The sequence below is a fragment of the Lynx rufus genome, unplaced genomic scaffold (genome assembly GCF_022079265.1).
Source record: "Lynx rufus isolate CCGP_SWC_20201006 ecotype Redwood Valley unplaced genomic scaffold, mLynRuf1.p SCAF_9, whole genome shotgun sequence".
NCBI classification, from domain to species: domain Eukaryota; kingdom Metazoa; phylum Chordata; class Mammalia; order Carnivora; family Felidae; genus Lynx; species Lynx rufus.
This window is the reverse complement of record NW_025814897.1, coordinates 29,022,426-29,041,125: the sequence shown is the minus strand read 5'-3', so window position 1 is coordinate 29,041,125 and position 18,700 is coordinate 29,022,426. Positions and strand designations below refer to the sequence as shown.

Sequence of the window (18,700 nt, the reverse complement as noted above, 5' to 3'; positions counted from 1 at the left end):
TTCTCTTAATTTGTGACCAGAGGCAAGGTTTGTGAAGGGAAGAGACTCCCCTAAACACTGGTTGGTAGAATTTGGAAATATATATTACTAACCCACAATGTTTTAAGCTTTCTGTTTTTTTGTTTTGTTTTGTTTTTGTTTTTTATTTCTTCTTTTGTGATAGCTGTGCTACGCTGTCTCACAGAAACAATCACACATAATAGCCTTCCCTGAACTGGGCTTGACATTTTGCCCAGCTTATGAGGTGAGGTGTTTGGACATGAGCAGGATGCCACAAACCTCGGCCAGAACCTTCTTGAAGGCATTGGAGGTCATGAGACCCAGCCCTCCTTCGCTTCTGTTAGGAGGATGAAGGTGGTTTCCAGAACCCGTCTGTCATCAGAGCACTTCTACAGAAAGAACCCATTCCACCCAAGGAGGGAGCTAAAGACCATTAGTCTGATTCAGATGTCCATTTCCCTCCATCTTCTTCACTCCCGAGCCAGGTGGGCTCTCTGGCCCCTCACCCCCACCCTACCCCGCTTGAGAATGAGTTACCACACCAGGTGAAGAGGGACATGGAACACTTTTTAATGTCAAGTCAGAGACAACCCCCCCTCCCCTAGTCCCCAATCCCACTTTCCCTCATCACATCCAGGACCCCTCCCCGAGGCCTCTCTGGTTCCCAGACTTCAGGGGAGGAAAAAAAGTTACCTAAAAACTGCATTTTCTTCTCTTTCATACACACGCACACAAAGGTGGGAAATTAAATAAAACGAACCAAGAGGATTCAATTCTCCAGTAGTAACAAAGGCATCAGAGATTTCCCACAATGGGCTAAAGCAAGTGGTTACTGACTGTGTGGTTGGTTCAGTTGCTTGCTGTTTACGCCCTAAGACAGGACAGAGAAGCCAGGCCTCCCATCAAGGTCCAGGCCTCCAAGAGCCACACCTGGAAAAGATGCTGCGCCTAGTATTAGTGTTTTGTTTTGTTTTTGTTTTCATTTTCTCTTTTCACTTTTTATAAATGTCTCTGACGTGTAAATAACCAAGGAAATAAAAAGGCAGGAGCTGATTACACAATTACCAGTAAACTCTATCATCTTTTAGAAGATCAACACACAGCTAACGCCATATACAGCATGCAGTAATGTCTGAGAAAGGACCCTGCTGAGAAATAAAATGGCTAGAACTCTAACAAAAAAAATATATGTATATATATACTGTATAATATATGTCATCAAAAGAAGCATAGCCAACAAACTCAAGATACAGTGTGGATCATCCTTCCATTTCTAAACAGCATGTAGAAGCATAGTATTTTCTGCATTAAATGCCAGAATAAGGAGAAATCTGTAGCGCTGGTGGAGATGTTGGTTAAATCGTATGTGGGTTTTGTTTTTTTTTTTTTTTTTTGGTGGATTTGACATATCCTCACCAGGTGGTTAATGCCTGGTGGTCCACCAGTTGTAAACCTAGTTTAGAAGTACACTATTTTTAATGTTTAACAAACATACTTCTCTTCACCTTTCATATGTGTATGTTTTTAGTCTTGTCTTGTTTTTGCACTAAATTCTAGACTCATATCAGAAAATATAATTAATAAAATTAATAATGAACCAGAATCCCTTATTATCCATGATGTCCATGTAGTAAAATGAAAACAAACAAAAAAAGTGTAACAATTTTTTTTTTTTTTTTGTGACTGTTGATTGTGGGATTGTTGTAGCTGTCAGGCTGTTTTGTTTAGTCTCCTTTTTATTTTTTTTCTTTAATTTTGCATTTTGTAACACACACAACAGTGGCACAGTCTATGAACGGGGCCACAGGGGCACATCTGGGTCCGCACGACTCCTTCTGCGTTCGTCTCTATGGAATTGGGAATAGCCGACTCCAGAATTTTCCTTGCTTGGGGTGCGTCAGTGGGCGGAGTGGCTGAGCCCTGCCCACCCTGGTAACAAACAGGTCATGATGCAGCTGTGGGTGGGTCCAGAGCAGGGTGCGCATTCTTTCCGTTTGGGCAAAGGAAGAAAACTCAGCTGTGCGTACTGATCTGCAAGACCTGCAAGGCGATTTTCAATTTCCCTTTGAAATGTGTTTTCCCAAAATTATTCTTTGTTCCCCTCCCTCGAATTTGTGTCCCATTAGGCTCTGTTTCTCTGAATTTTGTTGGATTAGATCTCATAAGAAACGGGAATGCTCTTGCTGCTGTCGGAGTTGCCAGTTGCTGTTGGGTTGGTGGTGGCGGCGGCAGCTTCTCCCCAGCGGGGGAAGTGGCATTCACATCAAAACTTGAGGAGTAGGTGCAAGACCAGAAGAGGTAGCAGCCAGATGCAGCCTGCCCTCCTCGATGTCCCGTTGTTCACTTCACTGACTGCGCCTGGGCCTGTGGAGAGAACAGACTCGTCATGGGCTGCCTGGTCTAAGATGGAACATCTGTCACCCTATGTGCTGTCATTAGGCCTTGCCTCTGATGAGGCATCCCTGTAACTGGGACATTTGATGTTCCAGTGCCATATGTGTGTGTAGGGGTGGGGGAGTGGCTGCATTAGAAGTAACCATTTACAGCTTGGATCCCATGGATGCACGCTGTATAAGAGGGAGCCTTCATTTGCAAAGAGAGAACATGAGGATCAGGTTAAAGTGTGCTGGTGGCCACTAATCCTCTCTCGTGTTGTAATATGCTAAGGACAAGGCTCAGGGTCAAGTTCAAGAAGGTGGCAGATTATTTAATATTCTACATGGAGTCAAGGAAGTGAAACCTTTGTATCATCTGCATCATCAACTGACCAATCAGCGTGTGCCTTAACCATTTACATAGCTCTCCAGCTGTTCAACCTGTTGTGCTGGGAAGGACCTGTTGGACACAGCAATCTGTCTCCCTGCTGCTGCCACATTGGGTTTGGTGCCTGTTCTGTCAATCACTCTATCGCAGGACTGGGCACTGGGCTTCTGCCTGGAACACTTGGCCTCTTCCCTATCTGGACAAGGTAATAGCAGACCTAACTCAAGTGTCATGTGCCTGAAAGGCCAAAATCAGCCTGCTGCACATCGAAGTGGGATCAAGTAAAAATACAGGTGGCCTTCTGCTGTGAACATGGAAGTGAGAGAAGGCTTATGTGGAAATTGGGATGCAGAGCCTGCCACCGTGCAGGTTTGTGGGTTGGAAATGGATGGCATACTTCCCTGAGAGACACAGCTCCACCTGGCCTGCATGCAGATACTCTGGGAGATGGGGACAAATGTTGGAGGCAAGAAAACTATGAGGTGCATGAAATTTCCCAGCAGTTTGCCTGTCATTTGAAACATCAGCTTTCTGGCCAAGAATGCCCATAAAAAATGGGGCCATGATTCATGAACAGTACACACAAGGGTGGAGGCCCAGATGAGTTAGGTACCTACTGCAGCAGAGAACCTTCTCAGGCTACACCTGCTCTGGCAAGTTTTGTTGCATTGAACTTAATGGAAGTATTTGAAGCCAGTATCTCCCTTAAGGCCACCTCCCCATTGTGGTCAAGAAACAAAGCCAGAACCTGCCTGCCTGCCTGACTTGGGTGCTAAGCATCAGAGATACTTTTGGCTAATGCAGTTCAGCATCAAATCAAGCTTTCTTGATTTCATATGGGATGATTCCATCACATCCTTGAAGCCCTGGCCTGGGACCACTGCCCATACAATTTTATGTTTTAGACCTTTGGGACAAAACTCTGATTCTGGGGCAGTGGTTAAATAGATGGTCATGAATTTGAATGTATCAGGTCTTCCAATCTCATGTATTTGTGATGTCTGGCTCCCAATATTCCCAAGGCCAGGCAGCGCAAGTTCTCATGATAAGAAGCACAAAACACAGGTATTCTGTTCTCCACTGGCTGGGAAGTGAACTTCTGGGCAACACAAAACTAAAGGCATCTGCCATGAAATGCCTTCCTTCTTGCAGCCCATGGTGGATACAGATGACAAAGGAGCATTCCTATTACGCTCCTATCACTTACACTTCAATTTCAGAAATGCTTATCATTTACCAATGATCACTAATTGGCTCTGTCTTGTAAAATGTAACTATTGTGTTTCTATGTAAACCACCACCAGGACTCATTTCTTCATATTCAATCATTGTGTTATTTATACAGCATTCTTTAGAACCCCAGGAGAGAAGCCACTCCCCCTGCCTTCTAGGATGAGGTTGCCTCTCTCTCCAGTGAAGAAGCCCTGCTGCTCTGGGCCACTCCAAGATTCTTCACATTAAGACCCTTGCCTGTTACTGAAGCTGACTCTAAGCCACAAAGGTTGTTTCTGAAGCCAGCAGGCCAGTAGGTCTTTGTGTAGCTGGGTTCTGAGTTTAAGCTGGGAAGTCCTCTTGGCTGCATTCCATCTTCCCCCTGTGCAATGCATGGTGATTCTAAGTGTGTTCTATGTGCCTGGTACACCATGCTCCTGGCCAGGCACACATCTGTTGGTGCATGACTCTCTTTCTCTTGCATGTCTTTTGTTCTCCTCAACACTTACACACACAGCTTTGCAGCCCACTCCCCCATTCACCCCTGCACATTCCCACCACACTCCCAGCCCTGGCCATGGCTCAGAAGATGCCCTGTGGTAAAGTAAAAGGGACTAAATGCCAGGTATCTGAATTTAGTGTCTCTGGGATTCTCACCTGCATTCTCTTCTTTTGGGGCCACCCAGCTAGTGGGATTCTCCAGGGAGGAAAGTGGAGAATTAATGCCACAGCCAGGTAGAGAGCCCAGCAGGAGCCTGCTTCCTTACCATGTAAGAAAAGTCAGAAAACCGTGTTTGCAGTCAGGGCCTCTGCAGCGCTGCAGGGAAGGGCTGTGAGCCGGCAAACCATCCCCAAGACACCTCACAATGGCTGATGCCTCTGCAGGTGTGCTCTCTGGGCACCATGTGCTCTGCTTCATTGCTAAACCCCTCAGAGTTCCTTTGTGGCTCTGCTGCCTGCTGGGAAGCACCACAGAGAGCCAGCAGAGAGAGGTCCTGACCTGTTGTGTCAAAAAACTCTTACCATAGAAGAAAGGAAAAGGCCACCAAGTGCGTCAGAGCCTCCTCCTCTTGCCTGCATTTGTTTCCCTGCCCAACACACAGGGTCTCTCTGCTTCTCTCCTGTCCCAGGCCCACAGGGGACCGTCACTCACTGTGTGGGGCCATATCCAGCCTGCCTCCTCCTTTTCCACATACTTTCTCCCTTCGCCAGCCCCCCCCCCATCCTTCTCTTGGGCACATCCAGGAAATCTGACCTGGACAAAACTGGTCATAAGGAGGAAGAAACAAGAGTAGACCCTGGAGAAGCATCGAGACGAGGGTATTCCAGTCATCCTCCCAAAGGGGACAGCTGCAATCCTCCAATCCATAGAAATTCACAGACTGTGCCTTGCCACCTGTGGCCTTGACCCCTTCAGTTTATTCTTTATGCTAATTCCAGAGCAGTGTTTCTATGATTCCACACTCATCATGACACTAATCTATGTGATTCCTACAGCCTTCATGAAACTTCCCAACTGCTTGGTATAACACTCCCTACATTTCAGAGTCTGCTTGCTATCTGCCTCCTCAGCCTCTTTTCCTGACACATGTTCCTTTGTTTCTCCTCACTCCCTGCCACCACTCCCCACTCCATGCAACACAAGCACACAGACACTACACATACTCATGGTCACGTAAGCGAGTGTGTGTGAACCACATTCTCTTTCCTTTCCATCCTCACATACCCTCTGCCTCTATGCCTGATGTGCTCTTCACCCAAATCACTGCCACTCATTGTTCCAGATTCTGTTCTGGTCCCCATTTACCTCCTCCAAGCAGACTTCCTTGACTTGCTCCTGTTTTGCTTCCACAGCACCATATGTATCCCACTATTAAAATACGTACTGTGTTATAATTCTCTTTATTTGCCTAACATGAATTTCCTCTGCTGTGCTATAAAGTTTCTTAAGGAAGGGTAGGGTCTGTGTCTAACTGGGCCCATGGCAGGTATTTAACAAATGTTTTTTAAAAGAAAGAAGAAACCAGAACATTTTGATGCATACTGATGTGTTCACATTTACTCTGTCTCTGTGTTTTCCTTTCTCTTAAAATTTTACTGAGACAAAAAAGCAAAAGATCGACTGAATCAAAACAAAACAAAAAATTCTCTACCTTTTTTTCTATCTCAATTTCTCTCTTCCAAACATCCTTTCCCTCTTTTTCTAACTATTTCCAATAAAAGTCTCTCAAAGTTCCTATGGTTGAGGGAAAGCATACATAGAAGTAAAACCATATCTATTAGGATTCTAGGAAGAATTCTTACAGTTGGAAAGGTGTCCCAGACCCTTAAAAGCACTCAGGTATGAAATGAGGATTATTCTCTGTGCTTTCATATGTGGACACTTAACCTCAGAGAGCTTAACTCCCTTGACTTCTGTCTCCAAATACAATTTTCTTTCCACCAACTTGGGGCTGTCACTTTGTGTAACTCACACATCTTCCAAGAATGAAGAAAGGAGAGAAAATGAGGCCACAGGGCCTGTCCCACATTGGTACTGGGTAAGGTGGGACCCACACATGGTTTCCCACACTTGCCAGCACATGAAAGAATTCCACGAGATGAGAGTGTTTTGTCTAGGCAGGTGTGGATCACAGCAACCTGGAGCAAGGCCCTCTCAGAGCCTGTGCCAGACAGAGCAGCAACTCAGTCCATTAGCCTGGTGACATGGGCCACACAGATGAGGCCTCTGTTCATCATCCAGCCACGCCTCCATTCTGCCTCAGATGCCTTTATTGCCTTTATTTCACTAGAGAGCTGTGAAAGCCTAAAGAGACTAATCATCAGGACAATTAGGGTCCCAGAGAACTGTGATGAACATCAATTTAACCATCAAAGACATCTAGTGGGAAGGAAAGCCTCAAATAAGATGTGTTTTATTTGTGGCCAAGTGACTCACCGAAGAACCTCCCCGTTCCTTCCAGTTTCCCCTCCCTCTCCCACTTCCCCTTCCAGCTCCAAGTTAGAAAGAAAGAGAGAACAGGGTAAGTAAAGGATAGCATGCAAGGCCAAGGTCTAAGAAGATCATCACATTAGAGCATCTGCTTGTGAGGAGAGGCTGGTTTGGTCTGGAGCAGCCAAGACATGGAGCTATTCTGGGCCCTGGCAGGTGCTCATTAGTGCTGCCAGCAAACAGCAGTTAGAGGTCTGCAAGTGGAAGCTACCCAGGGTGAATGGCATATCCTTGGAGACAGGTTAATCTAGATTGGCACAGACATGGCCCAAGGTCAGGGAGGACTCCCACTGGGCTGCTTGTGGGGTTAGCTCAGAAAAGAAGGCATGTTGGAAGAAAGTGAAGAGTTTTGGATGCCCATCCCTACCCAGGCAGCAAGCAGGTGCCTGGAAATAAATATACCAACCTTTCCAAGGGGTCAGAGCTGTAGTTTTCACTTCTAAAAGAAATTAAAAACAAGCCACTGTTAAGGTAGAAAGCAGTCAGAGTCACTTGCTTTGTCCTCTGATGGTTCTGGGAAGGAGCTGGTTCTCCCAGCCCAGGGCCTTCCCCAACCCTTCTGCACTTGCCTCTTGCTGTCTTGACCACAGTCCAGCTCTTGTATGTGCACCTCTCTTTTTTGTTGGGAAGTCAGTTGCCATAAGGTTGAGTGGGGGAATGGGGAAGGATATGACTGATGGTCAGATTGGCTCATTAATCCAAAGAGAACCAACACACCCATCTGATCATAGCAGGAAGCTTGGTACACGCTGGAGCCTGAGGCCCCAAGCCAATAATACTTCTTTGTACAACAATTTTCTTTCTTTGGCCACTGGACTATCCCCTAGTTAGTTAAAGTCTGTAGGCCTCAAGTATAAAATTGGCTGATACAAATGGATTATATTATAAAAATCTGAATGTAGGTGCCCATGGTACATTGAGATGTAAAACTTTGGTACTTATCTGCACATTTTACAAAAACTGTGCCAGAGGAGCTCATACCTGTGATACCTGACTTCCCTTGATGAGTCAGACTATATAGCAAGCTGGTCCAGAGTGACAATCTCAGGCAATAAGACCCACACCTATGCTGCTACACTTACACTTCCTAAGTAAGACCTGCCTGTGGAAATTTACTGGGATGCCAGCTCTTCTTTGATGATTAGACCACAAAAGACCCACATTTCACCAGCTACAGGCCTTCAGAACAATCCATAGAGACTTTCCTGCTAATAGCAGATGTCCTGAGTCGTCAGAAAGTGGCCCAATCTCTAACATTTTACTTGCTTCTTTAACTAGGTGTCTGCAATAGTTCAGCCTGGATGCAAAGAGGATGGAAAATCCTTTCACAATGTGTATGTAGATCAGTGATTTACATTTTAAATATTTCATAATTTTATTTGTCAGCTATACATCAATAAATCTGAAAATTAAAAAAATGCATTAAATTCTTTGCATCAAGGTGATACCACTCTCTGTGCAAAGGTCCTTGCATATAGAAGGAAAGGCAACCTAGATATAACTTGACCTAAACTCAACTAAAATATTTAACCAAAATCAGATGAATAGATATGTATGCATTCAAGCTATCTATTCTTTAGGGTGCCCGAGATATGATATCCCTCTTGAACTAAGTGGACCTTGGCAACCTTGGGAAGCCACTCTAAAAAAAAGTAAGGGATGATCCATGATCAGAGAACAAAGGTATGCTTCACAGAAGATCTGTCACATCAAGATGGTAAAGAAAAGCCTCATTGTGCATTTAGCAAGGACAGTCTCTTGGAGTGATTGTTGGGGCCTAGAGACCCACCCCAAAGCCAATGTGGGGTTATTTTCCCAAAATGTCTCACTCAGGTACCACTGACTAGAGTTTCTCTGTACCAAGAAGAAGGGTGACTGGCAGGATGGAGGATGAAGAGAAACTCATGGAAGGAAAAAGTAGTCATAGGCCTTCATCCCCAAACCACAAGCAGTGCAGATGTATGGTACATTTGAGGGAGGGCAGCCACTGACTTATGGGGTGCTGGTTTAAACACTGCTGTAGGAAGGACACAGGGAAGGGTTCTACTTGGTAGTTTGGCTTGCCAGAACATCAAAAGAGAAGTGAACTAAAAGTATAAGTTTCCACAGGGCTCTAGATACCTGTTGTGATTTTATGTAAGGCAAAAGCATCTGTAAACAACTTTAGCTTAATTGTTACCATCCAGCTATTCTTTCTCCTGAACTCCAACACACACTACTTAAATGAGAACAATACTCTTCAGTGACCATTTCAAATTGTCTAATTAACTGGAATGTCCTTCTGTCCACCTTACATCTCAGCACAGTGAGGGGAGTAATGTTGCCATGATATTGTCTGTATTACCCTGATATTACCCTGATGCTATACTCCATCCCACTCCAAGAAGAGATGCAGAAAGGTTAACATGCTTTCTACATCATGGTCTACATGCTATCACTGTTGTGTCAGTTTGAAGAAGTATGAGACTTGCTTGAGTCTCCAAGCCACCCATGGAGCACTAGCCACCAATAACCTCATGTTTTTGAGTTCATTGTTGGCTATCAAGAAAACAAACAATCCCTGAAAATCCAAGCATGTATTTCCTTGGCAAGAACTTGACTGAAATTGGTGAATTTTGTTGATATATTAATGAGAAGCCAGGTAGAACTGGATAAAATATTCAAAATAAAGAAAGTATAAGAGAAAATAAAAAGAAAGAAGAAAGAAAGAAAGAAAGAAAGAAAGAAAGAAAGAAAGAAAGAGAAAGAACCACTCCCCTTAAGCCTGCAAGTCAGTATCTGTAGTCAATCCATAATGTGATCTTTTTTGCCACCAGAAACAATGTTAGCTAAATCTAAGTACCTATGTAAACACTGGGCTTCTGATTCTAGTGTGCAGAGAAGAGCTGGTTGCATGCCAGGATGGATATATTCACCTTCTAGAAAGAGGTTGAGAAAATGTTTTTTATACCTTCAGTATTTAGACATTCTATGTGCCATAGAAATGCTCACTGCTAGACGGCTGGGCCTAATTCACTATCTTTAATCCTCTGTAGGGAAGAAGTGGTCATCTTTCCTACTGCACTTTTTTTCCCCTCTTCTGATATACAGAGTTTACTAACTCCCCCATTCTTTAATAAGTTGGTTTGATGGTCACTGTGAGGTTCACAGACATTAATCAGCCAACCTTTCCCAGCCCACTGATACCATCAAATCTGACTTCATGCCTAGGAGATAAAAAACAAAGAACAGTGGATGGGAAATGAACAGCTACCAAGACGCTGAGTTTGCAGTGTGGGCCCCGGCACACTTGCCGGGGAGAGACTCAGTGAGGGATGGTGGTGCATCCCTGAATCCTTATTTATCATGGCAGGAGTACTGCGCCACCAAATATTAATACAGGAAAGTGACATGCAATCTGTTGTGTTTGCAAAAGGGGAGCAGAGAAATACTTCAAGGGTGGCAGAAAATGCTGAGGAGGAATGAAATTCTCTTATCAGAATCTCTCTAGTCCATCCAGATATTGAGTAACAAAATAGCTTAGAACTTCTCTTAAAGCCAACTGTACCCTGTCAGTGGAAATCCATGCATCTGTATGAATCTTGCTTGGTATTTCTGGCATAAGATGAGCATAACTTGGGGGTATTCCCTGAGAAAATAGGTAGCTCTCTATTCTATAGGAGACTAGCAAAGAAGGAGGGGAAAATAAAATGAACACAGATGAAGGGGAGAAATGCCCCAGGCACAAGATTTGTTTTCTCTAAGATATTTGTAGTTGTACAAAAGAATTAAATAGCTATACTGAAGACCACACTAATCCAAATCTTGGAACATTCCAGATGTCTACAATCTACAACTTCTGGCAATGACCCATTGCCGTGTACTCAACAAGAAGGATGTGGCATTGAGAGCAGCCTGAGAATCTGAGTACAGAGCTAGCATACAGATCCTTTTACCCAAATTCATTGTTGCAGCAGAGAGGGGTGAGGCAGGACAGCTTTGTCTCAGCAGGTGGACCCTGGTTATAAAGTGTCCTTCTCCTGCTCCAGTGCAGTGACAGTCAGAAGTGATTTGTTTGTTTCTGGTCTGTTTCATTATCATTGGCTCTGGTGTGGGACAATGCCCCTTCTGTCAGTTGAGTATGCCTACAGGTAAATACTAACTCCTTAGCAACCACTACCTGTTTTAAAAGTTCCTATTCCCTCTGAAAATAAAAAGCTAAGTGATCAGAATCACTTCTAAAAGCACATCCTGTAGCACTATCTGTCCTCACTCCAGTCCCTCATGCCTCCTCCTTTTCTCATTATTCTCATCTCCTAATGCTCTTAATTTGAGATCTGTGGATCTCCTCATGCCAGGGTTTAATAAACATAAGTTGAATCATAAATTGAACCTGAATTCTTCCACTGACTTCACTTTTACTTTCTATTTCTTTGTTTCATTTTCTTGTTGGCAGTGCCTCACCATGGCACTCTACATCACTAAGGTGAAGAACGCAGCCCTGATTCTTTTTGTTGACAAAAGTATTTTTCCTCATCTGTCAAACAGCTTCCCCTGTAATTTATCTCCTTTCATCTCCTTCCCACCTTGCAAGTCTACTGTAAGATGGGACATCTTACAGATGGGAAGGGATGCAGGGGATGGGTGTGGGAGAAAGATCAGGGACTGGGGTGGAAGGTGGGTAAAGCCTCAAGCTACCTTCCTGCTAGGCTACCCTATGATCAGCACTGTCCTCAGGAGGAAAACAGTAGCATGTGCCACATGGATTCCACTGTACCACTTGGGTAGTCTCACTCCTGCCCAAATGCTCAGTCTCAGTCTTAGAGAACCAACTCTGCTATGTTGGGGGACTCTGGTAAGTCACTTATATTGGTGGGCCTTTGAGAAAAATTGTGGCTGTGCAAACAGAAGCAAGAGATGAAGGACTTTTATAGGGGAAGGGCTTGAGGTGGAATAGGATTAACGGGGCTGGAGAGAAGAGCTTGAATGAGTTAATTAACCCCTATGACGTTACACTGAAGGAAACTCTTGTCTTTCAGTCTGCATCTGGGGATTGGGCTTGAATGATTCAAAATGCACCTGGCAGTTTTCAAAGCCTTTTTAATATGTGTTTTCAGGTGAAAGTTGGAACAACTGTAAGGTAGATAAGACAGATCAATTTTATTTTATAGAAGAGGAAATGGAGTCTCAATAATGTTTAGTGGCATGCTCAAGATCACAGAACTACTAAATGTCAGGCTCTGAACTCGATCCCAGTGGTATCCCACTCCCAGTCACTACTTATTGATTATCATGCACGCTGTACCCTGCCCATCTTCCTTTCTTGGAGAACCTTGCTTTGAACCAGCTGATGTATTCTAGGGAACACCTAAACCTTCATGCATATGGTGTTTGCTTCTATTGCTCATGGGCCATTGAAGCTATGCAGGTTGCTATGAAAACTGCTCAGTGGGCTGGACTGTTTTCCTACTGGTTCAGACTCATGCTGTCTATCTTTGGCCTGCACATGGATCTCTGGGCTTTCAGATGTTAATGGTGTTTATTTTCTTTTCCCCCTCCAGGCCCTTCTGGGGAAGTGTGGGCAAGGTGTGAGCAGAGAAAGGACAGCTTCCCTGGGAGCTCTCTCAGCTCCAGTGACCTCCTTAGCTTCCCCTGGCACCCTCTAAGCAACTCCACAGGCAGGTAATGTGGGTGGGGGAGGAGAAGGGGGATACTGGAAGAAGGGGGGAAGGGCAAAAAACCATAAAGCAAGGGGAATACTGACCTTGCAACAAAGTTGAGCTTGTAGGCTCATTTAGTTCTAAATCGGGTGAGGGACGTACAGGAGAGAAAAATGAAAACAAACACATATATTATATACAGTAGCTATATATTTGTCATATATAGTTTGTATACTGCTATTCACACACGTTTCTGAGGGATGGATAAATAAAGGAAGACACAAAAACCAAAGATGGACAAGATGCAGCATGAGAAGCACTAAGGTGCCTTATGCTTCCATCCTTGGATGCCACGGTTGGAAAGTGATGGAGTTGGCTGCTCATACATTTACAGTGCTGTGCTGAGCTGGGGAACTGACATGGTAGCAAAGGACCAAAGTCCCTTTCCAGATGAGATTTCTGTCCCACATCTTACCCCCATTGTCTCACTTCAGGAGACCAAGTTCAGGAATTTCTGGTCCCATGGCACCATAGCAGGAACAAGGTGGCCCCAAGAACCATGGTGATTCAGCTTATGGGGGCCCCTGCTATCCTTTCAGCCTTAGGGATCAGGAGCATGATCTTATGGGTTCATGATAAGAAGGACCACCCTGCTCCATTTTCCTTAAGTACCGTCGAGGATATGGCCACAATGGGACCTCCTAGCACAGCATTCCTCACTTCTCAACATTCAGGTCGCATGATGCACAACGTGCAGGTTGTGCAAAAGTTGGTGGCAAAATTGTGATAATGTAGCTGGCTTTCTGTGATGCTATAGAAGAATGGACTGCATCACAAAGTTCATATATTCGCATAACACAAATGCTCCTTTCCCCTCACCCTAGTCTGCTTGATGGCTCTGGGCTGAGAGTCTGCTGATAATGGGAGATGACACAGAAAACTCAGCTATGTCTGTATTTGTCAAAAGGACTTATTGATGATGGGTGTCCATCAGGAGTTTGGGGGCTGCAATGTCTGGACTAGCCTCAGAGAGAGCTGACGGGGTGAAAACACCCATCTTGCACACTAATGCCATTTTACTCCACCTTGCACACTTGTGCAAGTATATAGTATATAGTATATAGTATATAGTATATAGTATATAGTTACTAGTTTCATGGAACTATGTTAGCCATGGAGCATTTCTGTGATGGGCTCCTCCTCACAAATGGTCTCTCAATTGAGGCTTAAAAAGTGCTTACTGTTAGATTAAATTTGGCAAATGTTCCATGCTTTTTCTTCCTCTTAGAGATTTAGCACATAAAGAAAAGCTCTGAGGTCTCTGCATTAAAGAACATCCCTGCATGCACCCCATTCATCTCAGTTGACCCAGTCTTTCTAAACTTATATGAACACATAATTTCACTTTTTCTTTTATTTTTTAGAGAATCCTGGACTCCACAGAGCTGGCAATTGGAGGAATGTCCCAATGACACAGGGCAGATGCAGACAGAATGATGCTGGGGAGGCAGAGGTTCTAATTGCCACGCAGGGGTCAGCTGAGAAGAGCAGATTTATGGCACATGCTTCACTGCGTTCCTTGCCACAGACTCCAGTTATTTCACTCTTAAAGCTTGTGCCTTCTCCCTGTTCTCATCTTCAGATGGCTTAAGGGGAAGAGTCCAGGGAATTAGACAGTAGTGATAAAGCCAATTGCAAAACCATGCCATGCATCCAAATCAGAAGAGCGAGGAGGTCAGAGGAGGAGGAATACTGTTCACAGGAATGAGGGGCACTGTGGGTGGGGGGCAGGCCTGGGGAGGGGTGGGAGGCACAGCTGGGAGAGCCTCAGATTTGCAAGGCCAGGGAAGGAGGGGTCCATTCCTTTATAATCCTGGCCCTTTTGTTCATGCAGACAGACACCTGCCAGAAAGCCAGAAAGGCCTGACAAATGTGAGGGGCAATTATGACTATCCCTGTGTGAGAGATGCCAGACAGATCAATCACTCTAATCCCATCTCTGTCCATTCTGACCTACCAGGTCTGGGATCAAGGGCAGTCTTCCCCTTCCCATCCCCCTTTGGATCAAGCTGGGCCTTGTTTTAAGTGCTGGACAGAAGGTGGGCCAAATGTGATTTGGAAGCCTAGATGGAACAATGGAGAAGCACAGGAGGGTTATTCGGGTAAGGCCGGATACACTGGGCTGTGGAGGGGGTGTGGTAGAGGGTGGGGGGTGAAGTGAGGTACTTGAAGCTATGGGATTATCTGGGAGTTCTCAGAATAAAAGGAATTTATGTTCTTGCCAATTATCTGCTAAGTTACTCCCTTTCCCTCCCCATCATATTCAAGAGTGCCTGCTACCATGGGAGACTAAGGGAATGGATTTGAAAAATTCTAAGCTACCTGACTTGTGGGGATATGAAGGGATCTTCCCCAGAAAGCAACCAGATATTAACCATATGGCCTGTAGTACGAATCTGCATCTACTAAGTGATGAAAGCCATCACCGGATGCTTGGAGTCCTGCCTGATGACACACACCTAGACAGCCAGGCTCACTTGTATGTAGTTGCTTGAGACATCGCAGGTCTACAAGGGAGTTTGTTTGCTTTCTTCATTTGATTCTGGCACAAGTATAGTTGCCAGAGAGGTAATGAAGGCATAGAAATTTTCTGTGCATATATTACTCCCCCCCAAATAAATAGTTGTTTGATGAATTAATGCATGAATGACTATGTGGCTTCTGTTAGGATGGTGGCTTGGTTGGACAAATATATCTCAAACCAGTCAGACAATACCCTTTGACATAAATGAAGAGCTAGGGAAATCCCCCATTTTCTATTAATTGTCCCTCTGAAGCTAGTATCATTCAGGATCCCAAGCCCTATGATTCCACTTTTATTTTTATTTTTATTTTTTAAATATGAAATTTATTGTCAAATTGGTTTCCATACAACACCCAGTGCTCATCCCAACAGGTGCCCTCCTCAATACCCATCTTTTATAAACAGAATCCAGTTTCTCCTATGTCCCAACAACCCGGAAAAGGCTCAGCAATGGTAATGTTTTACACTGCTCTAGGGAACAAAGTATGAAAATAGCAAATGTTCCTCTCTGAGCGCTTTGCTATCACACCCAGTTGGAACCCTGATACCTCAGTTAGCTGAGGAGACCTTAAAGAGAAGAAAATTAAATGTCGCTTCAGCATCCCAACATCGTTTCTTCCCACTTCAGGGTTTTTCCATTTCAGAATAAAATGTGAACATTCTTTCTCATTTTCCTCTGCTACTAGGACCCATTTTCGTCCATGCAGTCATTTCTCTCTCTCTCTCTCTTTCTCTCTCTCTGTCTCCAACTCCCCCTCCTCTCTCTTTTCCATTCAACCCTGCCCAGCTGTTCCTGATTCTCTTCCACTTGCCGCCCTACCCCGGCCGTTCCTTCCAATTCCTCCTGTGCCATGCGACCCTTTCCTGCTCCTACTGCCCAACTCAGGGCTCAGTCTTACCAAATAGTGTGATGCTGGCATTGGTATGGCCCAACTTATTGGAGGCCACACAGGTGTAGTTCCCATAGTCATGTTCAGACACATTGAAGAAGATGAGTTTTGAGAGAAAAGGTCTGTTTTCCACTTTGACTCCCTTCTTTCCTTCAACCAGTCTGAGACAAACAAGAGAGACAAAAAAGAAGAAAAAAGGAGATGGTTATATTTTTCTCATAGGAGAAAGACTCTGGAATTAATGATCTTTTTATTGTCCATTTTCTGATGTTAGGAGGACTATTTTTCCCCCACTCAGCTATACAAGTTAACACACAATGATGCATACAATTGTATTTCTCTATTTTTACACAGGTGTCTGGAGACTCTCTTGGCACTACACAGATATTCACCAAGTTCTCTGAAGGCAGGTGCCTTCAACAACTCTAATGTGCCAGCTGTGAGACATTCAGACAGTATTATTCACGCAGTAGGTGCTCCAAGTGTGAACTTAATCAATGTTGATGATGGTGTTAATGAAGAAGATGATGATGGCAACCATAAAAATAAAAAAAAAATAAAAAAAAATCTCAGTCTTCAAAGAGAAGAACATAAGGAGTTTGAAAGAACATGTTTTCAAGCACCTGGGTAATAAATGTTCTCTTATCAGCTTGAGGCATTCTATAGATAATATCTTATTTTTGGTTATAAGAATCAGGGATCATTTTTAAGCAAGGTACTCTGAAGGGCTTGAGAGACCGGTCTTCCCAGAGTATTATAGCAACTCAGTCTGGGAAGGATTATGGATTCCTAAGAATATGACCCTATAGACTGGGCAGTTTCCCTGAGCAATCCATGATGGCAGCCCCATATGCCACAAGGGTTCCCATTGTTGGTAGGGGCTACTAAAGAAAGGCCACAGAGAGTTAATGGGGGAAAACAGATATACCTAGTAGAACCATGGATACCACTACTGGACAGATGGTGAGGATAGGGGAATACTGCTCAGGGATCATTGGGGACACATCCTCCATCTCAGGACACTGTTGACAAAAATTCCTACTACTAATGCATGTCTACATAGAAATTATGAGACTAACTCTCTTCCTTTTTAGAACTTTGGAACATCCCATTTCAGAGAATGGACTTTAAGCCAACCTTTTACATTCCCTGAAATAAAATGGTCTTCCTTGCCCAGAAGCTGAGTCTATGCTATGGGAAAGATAAAATGCTAGTGGGGAAAAAATCCTGAATGGAGGATCTCAGCAAACATGGTTTTAGGCCTGGTTGGGGCAGGATGTGTAGGAAGAAATGTCAGGGTAGATACATAATGGAACAGGCACAGGGGACAGGAATTGGGGCAAATGGCTGGTTTCAGAGTCATCACACTGAGAAAGATAATATTCAAGGCAGAATAGAAAGGGAAGCCCAGCAAGACAATGATGAGAAAGTGCTCCATAAACTATAAAATGTTATTCAATATACTGTATTTCTGTGGAGTTAGACATCGAGAACCCCTGCCTATCCCTGGGTCCCAGCATGTTTTTGGCATAGAGGACAGCTGCTTTGTCATCATCTGAGGGGATTGTCTCTGTAGGACCACGGGACGATTCTCTCCACCATCCCTACCATGATCAGAAGAGAAAGCCAGGTTCTGGCTTCAGTTCTCATGCAACATCTGTCTCCAGGGAAGTCAGAAGGTTGCATGAAGGAACTTGCTAGCTTTTCATTATGTAGATTTTCCTCTGAGAGCCTTTCTCTCTCCTAAGCTAGGGGCAGTGAACTGGCCTGAGTCCATGGACTTCATTAAAATGTGAGCACTGTAGGAACGGAATGAGTCATCCGGCTGTGCTGCCAGACGCCACTGTTATATTTCCAGCTTGTTATGTAGATATTGATCCTCTAGGAGGTGCTGTCTAAAGAAGGCTCTACAGCCACCCACCAGGAGGTTTTCAGAGAGCCCGTCAAGTGTATTGATCCCATTTACCATTTTGACACTATTCCTGGGCTGGGGAGGAAGCCTTCACATCAGAACCAAGCTGTGAATTAGATTTCAGCTCTTCAGTGGGGAGAGACACTTACCCGAAGCAGGTTACTACTTGACAGCTCTGAAATGTCTTTAGTTAAAAGCAGGGTGGGGTGGCGAGCCATTCTTTGCAGCACTTTGCAGCTTCTAGGGCGACAGACTTGCCTTTTCTCTGTGTGGTCACACTTTTCCCCATCCCAAACTGCTCCCAGGCTTTGTGTTTTGTTTTGTTTTGTTTTGTTTTGTTTTGTTTTGTTTTGTTTTGTTTTTTAATGAACCAGAGGCTTTTCATTGGCTCATGCCCCCATGGATGGGTGGCTCTTATTACACACAGCATCCTATTTCCTCTCCTTTTCATTGATGATACATGCAGTGGCATGTCATTCAGTAGTGCTAGTGTGTGGACAAAGAGACTTCTACCCAAATTTTGAGAAAACTGCCTGTCCCCATCATATTGACTCCTTTGATTTGCCTCAGAAGTCCACCCATCTCACTGGAATAGGAGCTAGGGTAGAGCTGTTCTTTCCCCAGGGATATCCAACTAGAGGAGGTTGCCTGCCAGCCTCAGGGGCACAGGAAGGACTGGCATGGACAAGCATCTCAGAGCCAGAGATG

General features: G+C 44.4%; 1 protein-coding gene across 4 annotated transcripts in view; it reads right to left on the bottom strand.

The window, feature by feature from the left end:
- Positions 1-2,263: 2,263 nt before the first annotated feature.
- The window catches only part of NTM (neurotrimin), a 396,476-nt gene continuing 380,039 nt past the window's right edge, over positions 2,264-18,700 (bottom strand). Inside the window, exons 6-9 of one of the 4 annotated variants that reach the window (XM_047071627.1) lie at positions 16,090-16,241; positions 12,711-12,746; positions 7,374-7,406; positions 2,264-2,364 (exon numbers count right to left, since the gene is read on the bottom strand). In XM_047071627.1, the coding sequence (XP_046927583.1) occupies positions 2,264-2,364; positions 7,374-7,406; positions 12,711-12,746; positions 16,090-16,241 (322 nt within the window). The remainder of the gene's footprint in view (positions 2,365-7,373; positions 7,407-12,710; positions 12,747-16,089; positions 16,242-18,700) is intronic. The other 3 variants (XM_047071628.1, XM_047071629.1, XM_047071630.1) reach the window with 3 other exon arrangements.